General features: G+C 43.2%; 1 protein-coding gene across 1 annotated transcript in view; it reads right to left on the bottom strand.

Moving 5' to 3' along the window:
• The window catches only part of LOC139051309 (MOB kinase activator 1B), a 32466-nt gene extending 13218 nt beyond the window's left edge, over nucleotides 1–19248 (bottom strand). The window contains exons 1-2 of the mRNA XM_070528313.1: nucleotides 19053–19248; nucleotides 6883–7277 (exon numbers count right to left, since the gene is read on the bottom strand). Coding sequence (XP_070384414.1) covers nucleotides 6883–7277; nucleotides 19053–19066 — 409 coding nt within the window. The 5' untranslated portion in view covers nucleotides 19067–19248. The remainder of the gene's footprint in view (nucleotides 1–6882; nucleotides 7278–19052) is intronic.
• Nucleotides 19249–19573: the final 325 nt, after the last annotated feature.

Genomic DNA, 19573 nt, shown 5'->3' with positions numbered 1-19573 from the left:
AGCTAAAATCTGTACCATCACAAGGCATCTTGGGAATCTTGTGTGCCCCCTTTTTTTTGCAAACTTTGTCATCAGGCCAAATTCCTAATGATTGGAGGACAGCCAAGGTAATAACAATTTTTAAACCTGCCTATCACTCATAACCATTTAACTAACAGCCCATTTCGTTAAATACATAGTACTGTTTGCAAATTACCTGAATATGCCATACATTCGCAAATCATGCCATACCTAGAACAACATAACAATCTTTAAATATCAGCATAGCTTTCGCAAGGGACATTCATGATGGGCAGCTAGCTGGATTTACTAATGACTTCCTTTCATGGATTGATGCTGGCAAGCAAGTTGACGCCATCTTCGTAGGATTTTCAAAACCTTCTGACCGTATTCCTCACCACAGGCTACTACTTAAACTAACATATCTTAACATTCATGCAGACATCATCGCATGGATAAAAGATTTTTTTGTCATATCGAACTCGATTCACAAATATTAATAACTACAACTCCTCCTTTATTCCAGTTATGCCTGGTGTTCCACAAGGGAATGTGCTTGGTCCTTTGCTTTTTCTAGTTTATATTGATGATTTCACTAACTGCATGTTGTCCCGAGTAAGACTGTTCGCCGATGATTGCATTACCTACTGTAAAATTTCTACTGGCACTGACCATGAAGCACTGCAATCAGGCCTAAACATATTGAATACATGGTGTTCAGACTGGCAAATGATCCTAAATTGTACTAAAGCTAAATGCATGTCATTTACACACTCATCTCGCATCGCAACGTCATACTCTTTTGATAATAATACTGTTGAGCTTACTACCACATATAAATACCTAGGAGTCACTTTTCAATCTGATCTAACATGGCATCATCACATCGTCACTCTTGCATCTGCTAACCGCACATTTGGATCAATCAAACACAGACTAAGGCAAGCGCCTTCACACTTAAAAAAACTCGCGTATACTACATTAATCATACCTAAAATTGAATATGCATGTACCATCTGGGATCCGAACCAGGACTACACAGTACGTAACCTTGAATTTTTGCAAAGCTGTGCTGCCCATTTTATCTTTTCAGATTATTCTGCGCACTCTGGAGCTACATATTAAAAAATAAAAAACAAAAAACAGTGCCGAATTGGATTCCCTATCATTACAACGGAAACCCATGTGCCCCTATCACTCTTTCATAAACTTTATCATCATGAGCGTTTGCCCGATTACTTCTTTCAGTCACCCTCTGCCATTTTCCCTCGCCGAGATCACCCTTTTGAAGTCAAACACCCGGTGTGTCACTCAGCTCTTTATGCGCAGTCATTTAATCCAGAACAATACCTGACTGGAATAATCTACCATCAGACATTGCTACTCAAGCTTACCCCCATAAATTTCAACAAATGCTGCATATGTATATCAGAATAAGAGGTCTCTGCCCAATGTGAAAATGTAATTTCTTTTAAAGTTGTTTTCTATATTATATTCCTCTGGTACCTTCACTATCCATCAGCTACTGTTTCCAATTATTCACGTTTGAGTGCCTTTGATGCATTCTGAATTCTAGGTGCTGCAATTTTCTAATTTCTTCTAATTATGTGCTAATTTGATTTTATCCAAACTTTGATTTTACTACACAGAGTGGTGTTTGCGTGCCCCCCTCCCCCCCCCCCCCCCAATACCCTCTTCAACAGGGTCTTCAGCGGTATTCTGAATAAATAACTAAACAAATAATCTTTGCTATGTACTTCAAATGTAGGGATGCAGCTATTAATGTGAGGAGTCTAAAATCGGTCAGAGGGGGTTTTGCTTGCTAATACCACATCTAATGAAAACCTGTTATAGCATTACTGCGTGTATATTTGCAACTGTACTTGTCACACACCTCACTTTGGTAACATTGTGTAGAGGAAAGAAGCCATTACTTAATCATGCATGTGTCGTGTGCACAGATGACACAATCGCGGTTAAATTTAACTCCTTACTCAGCGGTTAGAGAGACAAAGCTTGGCAGTACACATTAGTTGATCTGAGCAGGACTGGTACCTGAGAGAGCTCGCTCAGCCATAGTCGGTATAATCCATCAGACTCAAACCTGTCCTCATCAAGAGTTGTAAGTCCTACAAGTGCGAAATTTTTTGCTGAAATTTCCCGCTTGCTAGGTCTTGGCACCCCACGTTTGACATGCAGGGTCCAGAAATGGCATGAGGAGACTTGTGCAGCAAGACAAAGAGATGCCAATTTGTGCAAACCATTTATGACCACATAAAAAAAAAAAGTGGGGTTTTACGTGCCAAAACCACTTTCTGATTATGAGGCAGGACTCCGCAAATTTCGACCACCTGGGGTTCTTTAATGTGCACCTAAATCTAAGTACACTTATGACCACATCAGGCCCCTTACAAATAGGGAGCAAGCACAACTGCAAGATTACACTGTAGGACACCCACTAGCTGCATGGACACCCACTAACGCATGTAAACATTTTAATGTGTGAATAGATGTCCTGAGCTTCACTTTGGTATCATTGTGTAAAGAAGCCATTGCACGATCATGCACGTGTTGTGTGCACAGATGATGCTGTTGTCATGCCATGCATTATGCAATTGGAGCTAAATTTAGCCTAGCACCCAGCACAGCGTTCAGAAAGGGGTAACTCGGCAGTTAATTTGTCCATTTAAGCACGAAGAAATGATCGCATTTGAGAAAGCTCAGTAGGCCATAGTAAATATAATTTATCAAACTCTACTGGCCTTCATCACGAGTTATAAGGTCGACAAAAGTCCAACATATTGCAAAAATTTCATGCTTGCTTGGCTATGGCCCCCCTGCATTTGACACATACGGTCCATAAACAGCGTGGAGCGACTTGCACAGCAACGCAGAGATATCCAACTCCTTCGACCACAGTGGAACATGTCTTTCTCCAAAAGATGCACAAGTGCAGGAGAATGAGGCAAGAGCAAGAGAAAGTGCAGGAGTGCGATGGGCTCGAGCAGTGCAGGGCAGTTTCAGCGCCATTACTAGGGAAGGTCATTTATATACCCTAGTGCCCAAACACCCTCTGCAAAACAAATGGGCCGACTACGAATAGGGAGTGAGCATGACTGCAAAATTAGACTGTAAGACTGCTGCTAGCTGTAACATACGCCAAGCATGTAACTTTTTAAATGTGTGAATAAATGTAAGCTGTGTAACTTGTTATGCCATTTCTGTGCCCTAGTGCCCATGCACTGTCTGCAGTACGCACAAGGCACCTCACATACCCCACTTTTATACAAAGACTTTTTTTATACTGAAATATTTTTTCTTTTGCAGAATGTAGTCTGTTAGCATTAAAGTGAAACAACCATATAAAATATAATACTATGTCTTACAGACAAAGAACTAGTTTTGTAACTCTTTTCACAGGGCAACAGCTCTTTTCATCTCTAAAGTTCAGTGTTTGGCTTATACAACAGAAGAAAAAAAAAACTAAAAATTCTGGCTAATGTTGGGATCACAGCTATTGCATAAGTCGATTGTGTAATATTTGTAATGCGAATATGCTGTACTCCAGCAACATTAATTTCCGAAAGCAAAGCAATGTGTAAGAATATTAAACTGCTTCCTTTATCTGCATATAGTTATGGTCACAACAATGCCAACCCTGGAACAGTCTCTTGAAACATCTTGAAGGATTGCTGAGGCTTCCGATTGTTAATGGATTTCCACCGCACATAGAACGAGCCAAAGCTATGGTAAAATAGCAGCCATTGCAAATGAACGATCTATTACAGTGTTTCCCCAGACAAGTGCACAACTTTTTGCTGAGTGCAAACACAAGGCATGTTCTAAACACAAGTTCCTCAAGCAATCGTGATCGAATAGGTCAAACTAAAAAGAGAATTTGCAAATGCTCTAGAGTAGGTCACTTCCAGTTTCAAACACCAGACCAGCATAATTAAAAATGCACATATTATTTAACAACAGAATGCTGCATCCTTGGCGCCAGAGGAACAAAGTTCCACAGTTAGATCCTAGGAACAGCAATAGCGAACCTTTTAATCACGCTGTTCTATTTATGATTGTCCAAGTTATATACCTTATGATTAGCTTATAAATGCAGTAGACCTACGTTAATTCGATTTTTCAGTTAGTAATTCGACCTCGACCAAAGATCCTGGCCAATGCCAAACTTTCGTTATATTGATCTTAACATTAGCCTTCCTTGGATAACTTGAACTTCACCTCTATGGTGACCCCAGTTGCAACCCCTTTAGTGGCAGCATCTGTCTCAGTGGAGCTTAGGGGACAGTGAATGTGTTGAAAACACTTAAAATCTCCCATCACAAACGCATACATTTGGCCTGCCCTTGGAAAATTTTCAAGAAACAACCATAACTCACAATGTCTGATTACACTATTTACCCAATTCTAAAGATTTCCTTTTTCCCCCCTCAAGAAATTTGGTTCGAAAATTCCCTGCGTGGTGCAATCAGATACGAAACCAAGACTGCCTTCACAACGTTCGTATGCTTTACTACATAACACAAATGCACTGCGGCGAGGCCGACTTTATGAAATTATGCAGCAAAGCTGATTTTAGTAAACCAGCCGCCATTGTGCAACACCTATTAGACCCTTGCCCATTTCTCTCGCAAAAAAATTGAGCGCACATTATATTTATACTTTAGTTAGCAACATTAAGATAATTTATACTTTAGATTTCTACTTTGGACATATAGAAAATGAGCCCGCGTTTGATCCGGGGGTGTGTTAGAATCCGGCAAATGCTACCAAATGAACCGGCGGTGTGTTTTGTTTTTCTGCATAATATTTAACTCGACCCGCCGGATAAGTCGATTCATTTTGTCGGTCCTATCAGGGTCGAATTAATGTAAATCAACCACATACATTCAACCTTTCGATTGTGATTAAAGCTACAATAACAAGCTGCTTGCATTACCCAAACCTGCAGATACTTTGCCTGAGAAGCGTACAGAACAGCTATGGCAAGCTCTTATTGGGCCCTACATGAAGAACCAGCTTATATCAGCAAAACCAAACTGGCATCCTCGAAATATGTGTGCTGTGATAAGGCCTTTTTCACAGTTCTTGAGTCATGACGCTGATTGATTGCCACGGTGATGTACTCAAGGAGGCGTTTATATCAGTCTCACACTGGTGCAATAAATGCCATTTGCATCCTTTTCTTTCTTTGTAGACTAAATCGTTGCCACTACAAGCGGGGACACAGTGTAACAGGCAACACAGCTTTGAGAACTATTTACATGTAATTTGTCATGTGCAAGTCTCACTGTGCTACAATCTCAAAATAGTGCTTATACAAAGGCTGGATGCGATGACAGGTAGAGTATGGAAAATGTCCTTGCACATAGGCACAGCTTTCAACACAGTTTGCTGGATGCCGAATAAGAGAGGAAGTGGCAGCCATTTGACTAAAGATTACTCCACTGATCCAAGGCCCATTAAAGATTCTTTTGCTAGAAAATATTCATGAGCAGGTACCTTGCAGTACTTGTGAACAAACAGGAAACCAGTTAACAGATGCTTACATGAGGGAAGAAATTGATGAGACTGGCATCCTGTTGCTTCACAAGTATGTACTAACTTGCCCAGCCAGAAACTCTGCCACCCTTTCTGACAACCGCACAGAACGTGTCAAGAGATTTTGGCAGAAATGAAGAGACCATAAATTATAGTGATAGAATTGAACATGCTATTCGTGGATTAAATAGGAACTCTCATTTTAAGTAGGCACAGAAAGTTACGAAAGAAGTATGCTGCAACATTCTAGTGTGAAACTTTTGTACTTAGTGTTGTGGCCCACCATGAGATTACACATTGACCTATGTAAGTCGGCTGTTAAGTGCACTATAATCATTGTTTAAAATTCCATTCTACACACACACACACACACACACACACACACACACACACACACACACACACACACACACACACACACACACACACACATATATAATGATTGGCGTTCTTGCTTACAAGGGGCGTTGTCTTCGCGGCAATAAGTGCAACGGTAGAGCTGGCACATGCCTCATTACAAGGTGGTGCACATAAGTGCTTCTTCATGTGCGTGAGTCGGCCAGTAAGTAACCAGAGTTAGGTGGTCTCTCTGAGACACGCAATGCTGCTAAGTCACTGTGCCATGAACAAGTACCAGCACTACCACAAGAGCTCCATTGGTTTATCCTGCAACATGCTACCTGTTGAGGCGAATACAAAACGGCAATGGGAATAGGCTGTCAGTTGCTCCCTGCTTCATTGTGCCCGCATTCGTACTGTGCACTGTTGTGTGCCTTTGTTGAGGCATCATTAGAGACATTCTTTTGAAATCAAAAGGGCGAACACAGCTATGTAAACATGCTGAATGGCGCATCACGTGTAAATGTGCAGTTTTGTTTTCGAAACTTCATTTGGCTTGGTTCAAAAGAACTTGGCCTGATGTATATAATACGACCAAAGCAGTTCAACAAGAATCCACGAAAGCATATAGCAATTATTGCATCCTACAGTTCACGAAGCATTAACCACATGAACATTGGCTTGATAAACAAAAGTGTGGTTAGGGCTACACTCGTCATTATGCAATCTAGAACTGTTACTGCTTTCCCTGATAGTGCTATGGTGCCTCAAGTTCCAACATGAAGGTCCATGCCAAGGTTTCACTCAACTTTTGTCAACCATTCATGGTACTCTGTGTTGGTAGAAGTTAGCAACCCCACAGTACCAGCCATAACTACGCTGGAATTAACACATCTGACGGGGCAGGAAACAGCTTTATCCTTCCGGTTCCTAGCGTTGTGGGCAGAAGCAAAGGAAAAAAAAGTGGCGAGAGCGGTCACACACCTATTTTAGAGGGGAACAGGGCCTCATCGTCGAGCTGGTCCTGCACCCACGTCATGAGGTAGTCGATGTACTTGGGGGCTGAGCATTTGATGGGCTTCTTGACTGTCTGTCCATCGGCCCAGTGGTACTCGTACTTGGGGCCTGCCGACATGACTGCACAGCTGCCTTCGGTGCAGAACTCTGTCACCGTGCCATACAGCATGTTGATCTGGTTGAAGAAGTCCACTGTGTTGACAGCCACCCACTCATTCAGGTCCTCCCCCTCGGGCAGCATGACAGCGAGCCGCAAGTTGCCCGAGCCCAGCGTGGCTGCAGCCTGCTTCATCAGGTCATACTGGTGTGTGCCCTCTGGGATGTTCTTCTTTGGCTTGAAGGTCTTTGAGGAGCGACCCCCGCTGCATGCACAGGGAACACCATGCCTCTAATTAACTCTGGTGGGTGAGCAACAATACTGAAAAATTATTATTACAAAAATGTCCATCAACATAAAGAGAACTTTTTCCCTCTCTCTTGTCATTTACATCCAATGATGGCCTATAAAATCTAAAAACGAATAAAGGAAGCTGGACAAAAATTTCTGAAACTTCCTATTCATGGATATTATATTCTTCTGGATATGACATATTTTCATAGATTTCTAGATGGCCATCTATACACAAAATTACAACATTAAAGCACTTTCCACAGTTGGAATCATTAATTGAAATGGTCTCTACAATGTTTTCGTGAATTAGTACACCTTAGAGTTAAGGTTACAAGATGAGCACGACGAAACACGAGACACAAAGGGATGCTAACTTTCAGATTGATTTTGTGACCCTCAATTTCAATTATGTGGTTTTACATGCCAAAACCACAATCCAACTATGAGGCACGCCGTAGTGGGGGACTCCGGAATCATTTGGTCCACCCGGGGTTCTTTAATGTGCACCTAAATCTAAGTACATGGGTGTTTTTGCATTTCACTCCCATCGAAATGCGGCCGCCGTGACCCTGTGAAACCTTATACAGTGAACTCTCACTTGAGTGAACTTCAAGGGACCCAAGGAAATATATTGTTTACTTTACTGAAACAACTTTCACTTAACTGAAAGTTCACTAAACTGAATATTCCTTAGAACTAGAACATGGAACAGCAGAGGGGCACAGCAGACACAGAGTTAAAAGTGTGAAATTTAATTTATGCAGTTATATAAATCAATATATGCAATGTGCGTAACAGTTACGTTGCTGCCTATCTCACTTTGAAAAAAAAAATTATATATATATATATATATATATATATATATATATATAATTATCATTGATTTGCACTGGTGCTCCTAAAGCACAAGAAGTAACAAATCTGTCCATAGAGTCTACGTTTTTGTGCATTTCCTCTGGCACAGCATGTTGCTGAGACACAAAGTCTCGCAACTTTCCAAGGCATCCTATAGCCTCAGCTAGAATTACATGATTTGAACCTGCCCTCTGACATTACGTATATTCCTTATTGCATTCTTCTTCTTCGGGACGAACACTGGAAACAATTTCCAGATCTGATAGTTCAGACCAAGTAACGGGTTTACTGTCACATTGCACATAGCCGCCGCTGGAGGGGTGATTTGGGGGCAGTGGGCATCGGCTACACCAGTGCTACAGAGCGCAAAACTTTGTTGAACTGAATTAAAGAATGAGCCCGGGTCCACTGATCAAGTTTGTTCAACTGAAATATTTTTGCATAGAATCCCTAGGAAAACCACGGTTCAATATTCTGAAATATTCGTTAAACTGACGTTTGTACAACTGAGAGGTTACTGTATACTCAGTGCAAACAACCCGCATGATAAAGCCAGAGACTGCGAGCTTATACACATCTGTCCAAATGTTGCTATAGCTTCAGCTTTGTTTATTTCATGTGTTAGCTGATTATGATGATGTCCTATAACTGCACATCTGTTGAAGTCAGGTGTGCAGCCACAGCTCTTGCAATGAGAAGCAAGAAAACCATCTGCAGCTCTCTCATTTTTTAACATTATTGCTATGCTCTTGCAGCCTGTCATTAAAGGGACCCTGAAACGCTTTTGACGATTTTCTACAAACGTACTGAGTCATTAGAGTAGGTCCTTCTGATCATTAATTGACACGTCTAAGTGCTCTGCGTAAAGCGTGTAATTTATTATAAGGTTTTAAAAATGCACATCGCTGCCGATCGCAGCGCACTGCTCGGCTGAATTTTAAGCCGCCCCTACCCATATGACCGAAATCACCCATATGACGTCAGTGGGGCTAGCTATCCGATTGGCTGACCAGGGCGCGTGATCGATAATTTTTCTAACTTTATGGTAAAGAAATGATCTTCGTAATAGTTGGAATGTTAGTTAATTTGTTTTTATAAAAAGAAAGTAGCATAAAGAGAATGCACAAGAACAATTTTTCAGTACACTTAAGCACTTCCGGCACACAGCAAGTGTCGTCTGCTTGTGTTACAACGTACTCCATTTTGACGAGAGCTCCGAGGTCAGAGTTGGTGTCAGTCTTTTCGCGAGCACTATGATTCGACTTTGTTGCCTTGTGGGCTGCAAACGTAGCGACTGGCAATATGTCAAGCTGCGACATCGTGTCCCTCTGCAAGGCAGCGTACCAGCGAACTGGCTGCTGCGCAGGATTTGCGCGTTTGTGGCCGTCACTTTACACCGGAAGATTACTAACGCAATAGCGTTTCGCGAGTCCCGTATTAGGGCAAACGTAAGCGCAAGGGGACAGGATCTGGCCGCTTGACTGTGCCGTAACGGGATGAGCCGAAATGAGCAGCAGGGCAAATGTGAATGGTCTGCACGGTGCAGCCACCTGGTGGCATAGAGCTCAACCATACACAGTAGCAGCAACGAAGCGTTTCCTTCTTTGCTGCTGGTGCGTACTTTTCGCAGGAATGTAATCATCAACACGTTGTTTTTATAAATGTTTAAAATGTTTTACACTTTGTTAGAGCAATATTAGCGCTTTGTTTGACTGGTTAAGCGCTGCGCCCACAAGTGTCTGGACCATGCAGACCGATCAGGCCGCTCACGTACGTCTACGCCAAAGTTCCGTCATCAGCTTGAGTTTATGCCTCCATTCATTTGCCGAAATGACCAGCTTGCCTGTGGTTAACGGAATACCAGACACGTTCGGCGCTACGACAGAATGCTCGCAACGCACGCTGCTTCGATAGCTCTCGCTTGGGGTCGACAGCCAAGCAGCTAGCCGAGAGGTTTCGCGCGGGCGGGGGCGGGCTCCAAAACACCCGGAAGTGGACGATGTGACATCACATCGTGACGCAGGACCAGTGAAGGCGGAGCTTAGCCCCGCTCGCTCGGCGGACGAGTTGAGGAGGAAAAGCATGGCTGGGGAGGAGGGTAACTTATAATCGCTTGTAGCTCCATTAATACGTAACGCTTCACTTAAATTGTGGTGCAAATGTTCTACTTAAGCTGTACCCCACGCGTCTACAAAATTTGTCCGAACCATTTCAGGGGCCCTTTAAAACAGCACCCCGTTTTTCCAACATAATATTTGTCACAAGACAAAGCAATCCTATACACAACACATTGTGTACAATTGGCAAACCGCACAGTGTTTTCATGCAACCAGGACTTACTACCTTCTTAGTATTTGTGTATCTTAAGATCTAGAAGCTTTGCTGCGCCTTCTAATGTACAGGGTAGTACACCTTTAAAGGAAACAACTAAATAGTACTCAAGCACTCATAGCAGTTGACATTTTGGCATAAAATATAGCAGAGTGATGCTTCATTAATAGATATCCACATTAGGCAACATATAAGGCACATATACCCCATAAAATTGAAGAACCTGTACATTTCAGCAAGCCTAGAGCCATGAACTGCATAAACAGCAGAATATACCTCAATGAGCTGCACTACACCTGATGACAACTTTCTGTGGCAGCATAGCCAAAGCTATGTGCATGTGCTGGCACATGCGGAGCTTCTGCTTTTGTGTTACCAAGCCAAGTAGTGCTGTCATTCTGTTATAGGGCCAGGAAAACTAGACAAGGACACCAGAAAGCCAAAACTAGGAACAGCAAGTAAAGGAAAAATCATTTTCCTAAACCAGCTTTTTATTTGTTATGAAATAAATCTTGAACAAAAAAAATTAAAAGAATAATTGGTACAATTTCTTTTACGTTACACAGCTTCCAGTTGCTTGCATTCACAGACTAGATAAATATGTGCAGTAAAAAAATGTGCACTTCAGCTCCATAACATTGGCTTTGCTGCCACAGAAAGTTGTCGCCAGGTGTAGTTCACATAGTTCCACCAAAGTGAATTGCCAAGTTCAGTTTATATGCACAGAAACGACTGACCACAAGTGTTCAAAGAGACAAAAGTCTAACTGCACAGGTGTTGCATATTCCTTGCAGGCTGAGCGTGCAGCCTAAACATTCATGTGAAAACACTGTAGCATGCCATCTTAAATTCAGGCTGTATGCATGAGACACGAATGTAGATTTTCTGCAGCACCCATAGAATTTGTGCTGCAACTGCCTGCTTGTGTTTGACGCACGACGTCAACTGCTATCGGCAGCTGCGACTGCCATATCTGATCCACTGTGATGTAATGAATGTGCATATATGCAATGTACGATAATAAAGCAGGGCTCTGGACAGCTTTTTTGGAGTGTGCTTTGGTGTGCCCTATGCTACACCCCCCACATGACAGAATCCAGACTTTTGTCTGTAAGTGTACAGTGTGCAGAGATTCTAACACGATAATCGGACCGTATGGCAGCTGGCATTATTTGTGCCACTGTAGAGAGTGTTGGACAATTACGGGGGGCCCAAATGCGGTCACAAATTACAAAGACTTTTGCTTTCATCGCGTACCACAATGCATCAGCTCGGTGTCTTTAGCGCTGAATAATGGTTCAAAAAGCGCCGGCAGCCATGCACTCCGATTATTGTGTTTCAGTCACAGAGCACTGCTCACTGTTCTGCCAACTGAGCCACAAAGATTTGTCATCCACTCATCAACTGGGTGCCATCCCACTTCCCCATGTGGTTGAATGTGTGTCATTACTTTCATATCTGGCAGATTTTTGCTTCTAAAATTTCTGAATTTTGACTTTATATCAGGAGTGTACACTGCTTCCACCTATCATTGGTTAGTAATATGACAGCAGCCAAGATCCTTTGAGAAACGGATTTTGCAAGCCCTCATCTGCCTAGTTCCTGCTCTTCTCAAGGCACCCAAATTGACTAGACACCTCCTATGAATGCTACATTAAAAGTTATGTGTGCAGTTCAGTCATTGTTTAAAGGAACCAACATCATTTCGATACACTGTCAACTTCAATGGAAGTAAATGCTCAATTTGATGAGTTAGGTACAGACATAGCGATAAAATATTTCTCCAAGCCTTTATATCAGAAGTGAGCTGCAATAAGGGATGGAATGCTAATTAGGCATTCCCTTTAAAGGAGTACTGAAATGACATTTTCAACTTGTCTTCTTTTGTGTTAAGGTGGCACGAGATTGTTTGGTCTAAATTATAGATTTTCTGATGGTGAATTCTTTTGATAATGCATTGTCTTTAGCTTCCAAAAAATATATATAACACTTGGGAATATGCGACTTACAAAAAGTACTTATTATTTGGCTGTCACGTTGACTGGAGAGTGGGCATGACACATCATCGAGCCTCAACTTTGTGCGAAACTTTCATCACATCAAAACAACTTGTGTTTGAAACAAGTTTTTGCTTTGGTTTTGAGACTTTTTCTTGCAGTCACTAGGGGTACCTCTGTAGCTGTCGTGCATTCCTCTTTTGTTTGTTTATGGTTATGCGTCCTCTTCTATCTCCCGTCTGTCAAGGACCTCTTTTGTGCCTTCTTTTGGAATTACTGATGGGAGGAACGCAAAGACTAACACAAAAGCACACATTTTATGGCAGCCACTACAGTGCAAGTGTGCTACAGCACTTAGTGATCATTCCTGGACCATTGTGTGTTTTCACATGCATTCTATCAATGGACTCGCAGTGGGCAAAAAAAAAGTGACTTCTAACTGAAAGCTGAAGCAAACCTGCAAAAGAAAGGCTGCAAGGACGCAGAGAAAGGCTACAATAACGCGGACCACGAAAAAGAGTACTCCAGCTTGGGAAGTTTGATAGACCAAGTAGTTCGATACGACTTTATTTGTACTTGACTCAGAATGCGATTTTAGATACTGTAGTAGCTTTTTCTAAAAAACTGTTACGTGTATGCAAACTAAATTTTGTGAACATGAATTAGTGCCTCATACAACTTTGGAAATAGAATGAACATCCGCAGGCTAATGGGAGTTTAGTAAACAAATAAGAACCATATCTTAGTGGCAGTAAAAACTAGATAAAACAGGGAAAAAAAATTTTTTCCCAACATTTTTTTTAGGTATCTAGATAAAGTTCCAAATGTGTGGCACACCACTGTCCTTTTTTGCAATATTCAAGAGCTCTGCAAGATACATTTATGAAAAAATCCCTGCCCTTTTAGTCCATGAAGAAGGTCAAATAGCGAAGCTGTGTTAGTTACACTGAGTGTTACACCATGCAATGGAGTATAAGTGTAATGTTGTATTTGTTGATGGTCGGCCCTATGATGACGAGCCTGTTCACGAACCAACTCTCGCAGTAGGCAGCTTCTTCCTTAGGTGTACACACTACTCGTGGTCTTCCCATAGTTGTAGCTGCGATGGAATGTGCGGAACCACTAATACAAAGCTCTGTATATTGAGTGCAAGGCCCACCATTGGAGATGCGCGCGCCGCAATCGTTTTGGCCATTGGTTGGATTGGTTTGATGACTGACGTGGCTGCCGGTACTTTTTGTTGGCGCAAGTGCTGGCAGCCATGCGCTCCTAGTACCACGTTTCAATCACTGGGCACTGTTCGTTGGCTGCAAACCCCCAGCATAACATTTGTTTATTTCACGGCAGGGTGGAATCAATCGTCGACAAATTCGATGCGGATCGAGTTCGATCGCCGAAAATGCACCGTGTGACAACCGTATAAGATTTACATATAAGATAGCATTCTCACAGGGGGAAAGGGGTCACTCCAACCCCTTTCCCCTTGTTGAGCTCTTCTTTTCCTCTCCCGCTAGGTCACATGGCCCCTTTTTAGCGAAGTCCGACAACAACTGCACAGGGTCCGCATAAACAGCTTCGCTGTAAAAAAATATTGTAGAACCTATCTTACGATGACTGTCGACGGTTGTGCCCATAGCATTGAATCAATATAGCGACACGATGTATGGCCACTGTGAAATGAGTTATGTGTGAGGCGTGTCCTGCAGCAGCACTCTTCTTTCCCTAAGAACATTCTGCACCATCTAGTGGAACCACTGCGAAGCCTGTTTGCGGCCTTCAAACAGCATGGTACGATGGCACATGTGAACACTCAGAAATGTGTCATGCGGTAGCCGGGCTCCCCTCTGGCGCTTCGTTTTGGACACGCTGCACTATCCAGTGGCGCTGCCAAGAAGTCTGCGCATGGCCTCTGACATGACAAGTGTGGCGCACCAGCGCGTGCAGACACTGAGAATTGTTCGTTTGCTTGCCGCACACCCGGTGGCACATGGTCTTTGACCCAAGTTAGCGAGAGGTTCACTGAAAAGTTGCACATACCCAGTGCATTTGTTGCACTGCCAAAGTATCGGGTTGCTGCCTTTCAGGAACCTGTGCGACGTGGGCTTGATTCTGCCCAGCATCAAAGACATTTAAAGGACCTTTTAATGACGTTAGCATTCTTAGGGTACTTCACACACTTTCCAAGGGTTGTGTGGGTCTCCAACCTTTTTCACACATACCTGGGTCACTGGGTGGTTCATGGTCAAATGGGTAGCACATCAGGCTGCTGTGCTGAGGGAACAGGGTTTGAAACCACCCATCGGACCGGACCAACTTGTACCACTGAGTATGTGGCAATGTGTACATTTGTGCTGCTCTTAAATGAACCTCTTTCATGCTGGCTTGGGTGACTGTAGATGTGGGACTGGGCAGGTACTGCTATTCAATAAGACTCTTTAGACACTGACTTGGAGCACTGGGTATATGTTATTTGTTCTGTGCTTATCTTCAATGAACCTCTTTAATGCCAACTTGGGTCAATGGGTTATTAGATGTTAATTATTCAGGAATGGTCATTATTCAATTCAGGATTCCTTACACATTCATCAAAGAGCGACACATGTTTTGACAGATATCCACCGACCCAAGTTGGCATCAAAGAAGACCAGCACAGAAAAAGTGGCACATACACAGTTCTCCAAGTTGGCGTCAAAGAGTTCCGTTGAAGAGTGGCGCATACCCACTCCAGCATTTACAGTGAGTGACCCATGTCTCCCTGAAAGAGGTTTTTTGAGGAGTGGCCCATATGTACAAACTGCCACATACTCTGTGACCCAAAATGGTTTGCTGGTTGATTGCAAACTCTGTTCCCCAGCATCCGATTGACTACCAAATGGCCATCAACTACCCAGTGGCCCAGGTAGGTGAGAAAATGATTAAAGACAGATACACAGAAAGCTAGCCCCTCGAAAGTGCATGAAGTACCCTAAGAATGCGAACACATTAAAATAAAATGTTTTTTTATAAAAGTTTCGAGCTTTATAAAAGACAACCAAACTGTAACTGATACAATAACAAGAAATTAAAATGCACAACCATGTTCATGACTACTCTGATTTCAATTCTTCCATACAACTTTTCAAAGTTTCACTCCACATTAAATGGTGGTCCTAACTATCAACTATAGAAACTATCAACGACTACGAATTGAATGGTCACATGATAATGAAAAAGAAGGAAGACAAAACCTTGTGTTGGTGTCTGCACGCCTGCCTTTCAATAAGACGAATCCCTACCAACTTGCTCAACTCTCAGTCACTGCCACTGCATGTTTGATTCTTCTCAGATTTCAGAACACAGTAGTGTAGCGGATAGGCAAGCATGCAATTGGCCATGGCTTCTTTCTTCGTTAAATGACACAATGTTCTGTGCTTAGGAGATCACATTAACAAGCTTTCTCCTGCACATGTGTTTGTAAGGGCACCAATCAGAACCCCTGATTGATTGAATCGAGCAAAATGCCAAATTAAATGATGCCGAACTGGCAGATGCCAACAGACCTTCCTTTAAAATAAAATTAGGAAGCTTGCCTAACTGCACATAGAGGAAAAGCCACAAGGCACAAACAACCAACAAATACACTACTAAACCAATAGTGCTTGTTGAATGAAACTAAAGTGATTCTGCAGGTGAAACGTCTATTTAGACCCCAATAATTCCTTGAACATCGAAACGACACACACAGCACTTGCAAATTTTAACATTATAATGCTCTCCCACCTGCAGCACAGTAAGCAGTATGCAAATGCAAAAGGAATGGGTTTAGGCAAAGTCAAAACTTTATCTTGTATCTCTGCCTACAGGCACATTTATTACAACTACAAATGTAATACCTAGCTCTGCTCTCGACTGAACTCACCAGACTGTAGCCAGACAACCCTAACGATTGCAGGAGAGATGACCTCATTGATTCTGAGCTCCGATTTTCAGGACTATGGCTCATGTTCACAGTGCAGCATATATCAAGCAGTCTGAGGGAACACAGATAAGGAGGAGACATAACAGGCACTGGTAAAAGTGGGACTACTCGGTCTGAACACTCTTAAGCGTGCAAGGAAAGATAGAGGCAAAAGACTCCAGTCGAGGCTAAACATCATATCCTGGGAAAATGCCACAAACAAGCACTAAACTTCCAAGTGTACTTGTTCGTACAGGGCCTTCATCGGTTAATACAGTGCTTAGGTTCAACTGTAACCATAACTAGCCAAGCTTTTCACTTTTACTGCAGACTCCTGTCACTGCATTCCCTTATACTGGTGTCACACGGCCACTTTCTATCACAATTATGCCCGATCCGGATCGAAATATTGGACTGCAATTGGCTCCCTCGCGCAGCTTGTGCAAAGGAACCAATCGCGACCGAAAAATTAGGTCCGGGTCGGGCTTGACCGTGATCAAAACTGCGCTGTACGACACGCATATTACATAAGCAACTTGATAAAAGCCACATGAATGAAGCTCAGGGAGGCAGGCTTTCAACTTTATAAATTTTAACCTCTACTAACAGTTAGTCCCAGTGTGCACAGGTTCCAGCATTTTGTAGAGTTAAAGCATCACTGAAGTTACAAAAATATGACTGAATAAAGTTCCTATGCGGCATCCCAAGTTATCCACATTCTCAATCACCATTTCCACATGCTTTGTTCAAGCTACTATTGTGCCTCTACCTTTTACACTTACATGTTTTACATACAATATTGCATTCTTTATACTATTATTAGTTATGCTTACATTGCATTTTTCCTCTCTATAACAGTTTCTGCAGTCTTTCCATTGGCCTATGCTGCTTTGAGCAGAGGCAGTACATGCAGTGTACAATGCTTCACTTGTCCACTTCTCGTCACATCTCCTCTCAACAAGTGAAGCACATGTGCACGCTTCACTACATGATCCAAATACTGATAGCACTGCACAGGCCCGACCAATTATTCGTGTTGTGTACTCAGCGGGGAGCAGTCGCGCTGGAAGCTCGCAGTTTACGGGAGTCGTCGGCCGCGATTTCACGCATTTAAATTTAAAGCGCAGCACCACACCGCATCCTGCCTTCGGCCTATTTCCAAATGTCACTCCAGACTATACGGCGCGTGACAACAATGTTGCAGCGTCGCCGCCTCAGGATGGCTGCCACCGACTTTAGACAGCGGGGAGTCGACGCTCGGCCGGCTTATTTTTGGCAACGAAACTGGCTGTCCTCCGCCAGCCGGGCACAGGTCAGCAAAGTTTATCACGAGAAGCGCCGCATCCTTGCACACACACTGGTGGGGATGGTAATGGTCGCGGGGAAGACTTCACTGGCTTCACCACCAAAAGTCGCACGTCGGTAAACGCTACCATATGCACCGCGCGTTGTGTACCGAAGTGTGACGGCTCCTTAACGTCACCTCGCGCACACCAGCTTCGTTCGCATGACTCCTCACCGAAACGGTTTGCCAAAACTTCTTGAAAACGTCGCGAGCGCGTGCGATTACTTGCACCGCGCGCAGCAGACCCCGTAGACGCTTTCCTGTTACCTTACACCGAACATGTTTCGCGAGAAAGCGCGGAAAGGAGCTCACGCACCTGACCGAGGACACTAGCTCCCGCTATCAAAATTGAACTTTTATTTAATAAACTACTGACGAAGTGAAAACAAACATTGAACAATCGTCAAAAAATTGCCGAACTGACGTCGACTGCATCTCAACAGGCGTGTCCAACAACACAAGAGGCAAGCTTTCAGTATGAAAATAAATGCAGGCAGTTCGCACGGTGTTCGGCAAGTGCTCAAATGCAAGACCAGTGTGCTGAGCAAGTAAAGAAAGTGAATAAAACACAACGACCATAGTTCAATAGAGGACCTGTCCGTCTCGTTGTAAGACGCACTTTGTTCGTATTTGCATGCATCAACGTGGTTTGAAAGGTGGCTAAAACAGCATGTTCACTTGCACAGTTTATTCTTTCGGTGGTGGTTATTTGTACAAGCCAAAACATCGCCAGGCGTTGCAGCACAAGTACACGTTAGGTGAAAGTATGAAACACGCATACTGCGTACGACATGAGTTACCTCCTTGGTACGCTCAATCTTAAACACAGGAAGTACGAAACTCTAGTGTAAATGTAGATACAGTCACGCAAAATTGTGGTCAAGCTTGCAGCAAAATATGTTCATTCAGTCGTAACAACCAAACATCACAAGCCCGCTCAGTTCGTTTCGGAACATGAAGGCATTCCGAAACGAGCACGGCAGGTAAAGGATTGCTACGTTGCGCGCAACATCTACGTATGTACTACAGTTCCCTGTGTCTACTGTGCAGTTCCGTTACAAATCACGACAGTGTAAGGCGCAGAAGGTAGAGGGGCTTTCTCGTGACTTGTCTGCTCAACTTCAGCTGATCTAAGCCTATCAACCGACGTTTAATCATCGCACTGAAAATAGTAGCTCGCGAGAGGCGACAAAACGGCGCTTCCCCACTCCAGACAACAAAGGCGTGCAAAGGTGCTGTACAAGCCCGTCGAAGACCGCGCTCGAGCGCATAATAACTTACAAAAGGAAGCTCATCTCGCCGCCGCGCGCCAATTGATGTTTCGCTGTAGATAAGAAGCCGCAGACCAAGCAGTCCGCGTTATCCGGAAATGACCATGTTACGCGCGAAACCGTGACCAACACCACCAGAAGCTTGTTACTTCGTGCAGTTTCAGTGGTGGAGGCACAGGACGCAGTTTCCGAAAGGTGTTTCCGGCAGTTCCGGCCGGAAATGCGGTGGGAGCGTTCGTGACATACACAACTCTGCTGCAGTTTCAATCTGCAAAGAGGACGCTAGAAGTCAATGCAATTCATTAAGTGTAGGTAACGTAATTTGTTAGTGCAATCTAAACTTTAGGTACGTATTATTAAAGCAAAGTGCAAATAAGCTTCAGGCTTCCTCATGTAATGTAAATTTGCGACACGCAGCATGGAACCATGATTGAACTGTTGGGATGAAAGTAAGTACAGGTACGGCTCCAAATTAATAGAAGTTCAAAGACACTACATAAAGCTATGGTATATAACTTATGAAGTGATGCC

The sequence above is a fragment of the Dermacentor albipictus genome, unplaced genomic scaffold, assembly GCF_038994185.2.
Source record: "Dermacentor albipictus isolate Rhodes 1998 colony unplaced genomic scaffold, USDA_Dalb.pri_finalv2 scaffold_11, whole genome shotgun sequence".
Classification (NCBI taxonomy): Eukaryota; Metazoa; Arthropoda; class Arachnida; order Ixodida; family Ixodidae; genus Dermacentor; species Dermacentor albipictus.
Note: the sequence above shows the minus strand (reverse complement) of the source record. Positions and strands in the feature narration are given on the sequence as shown.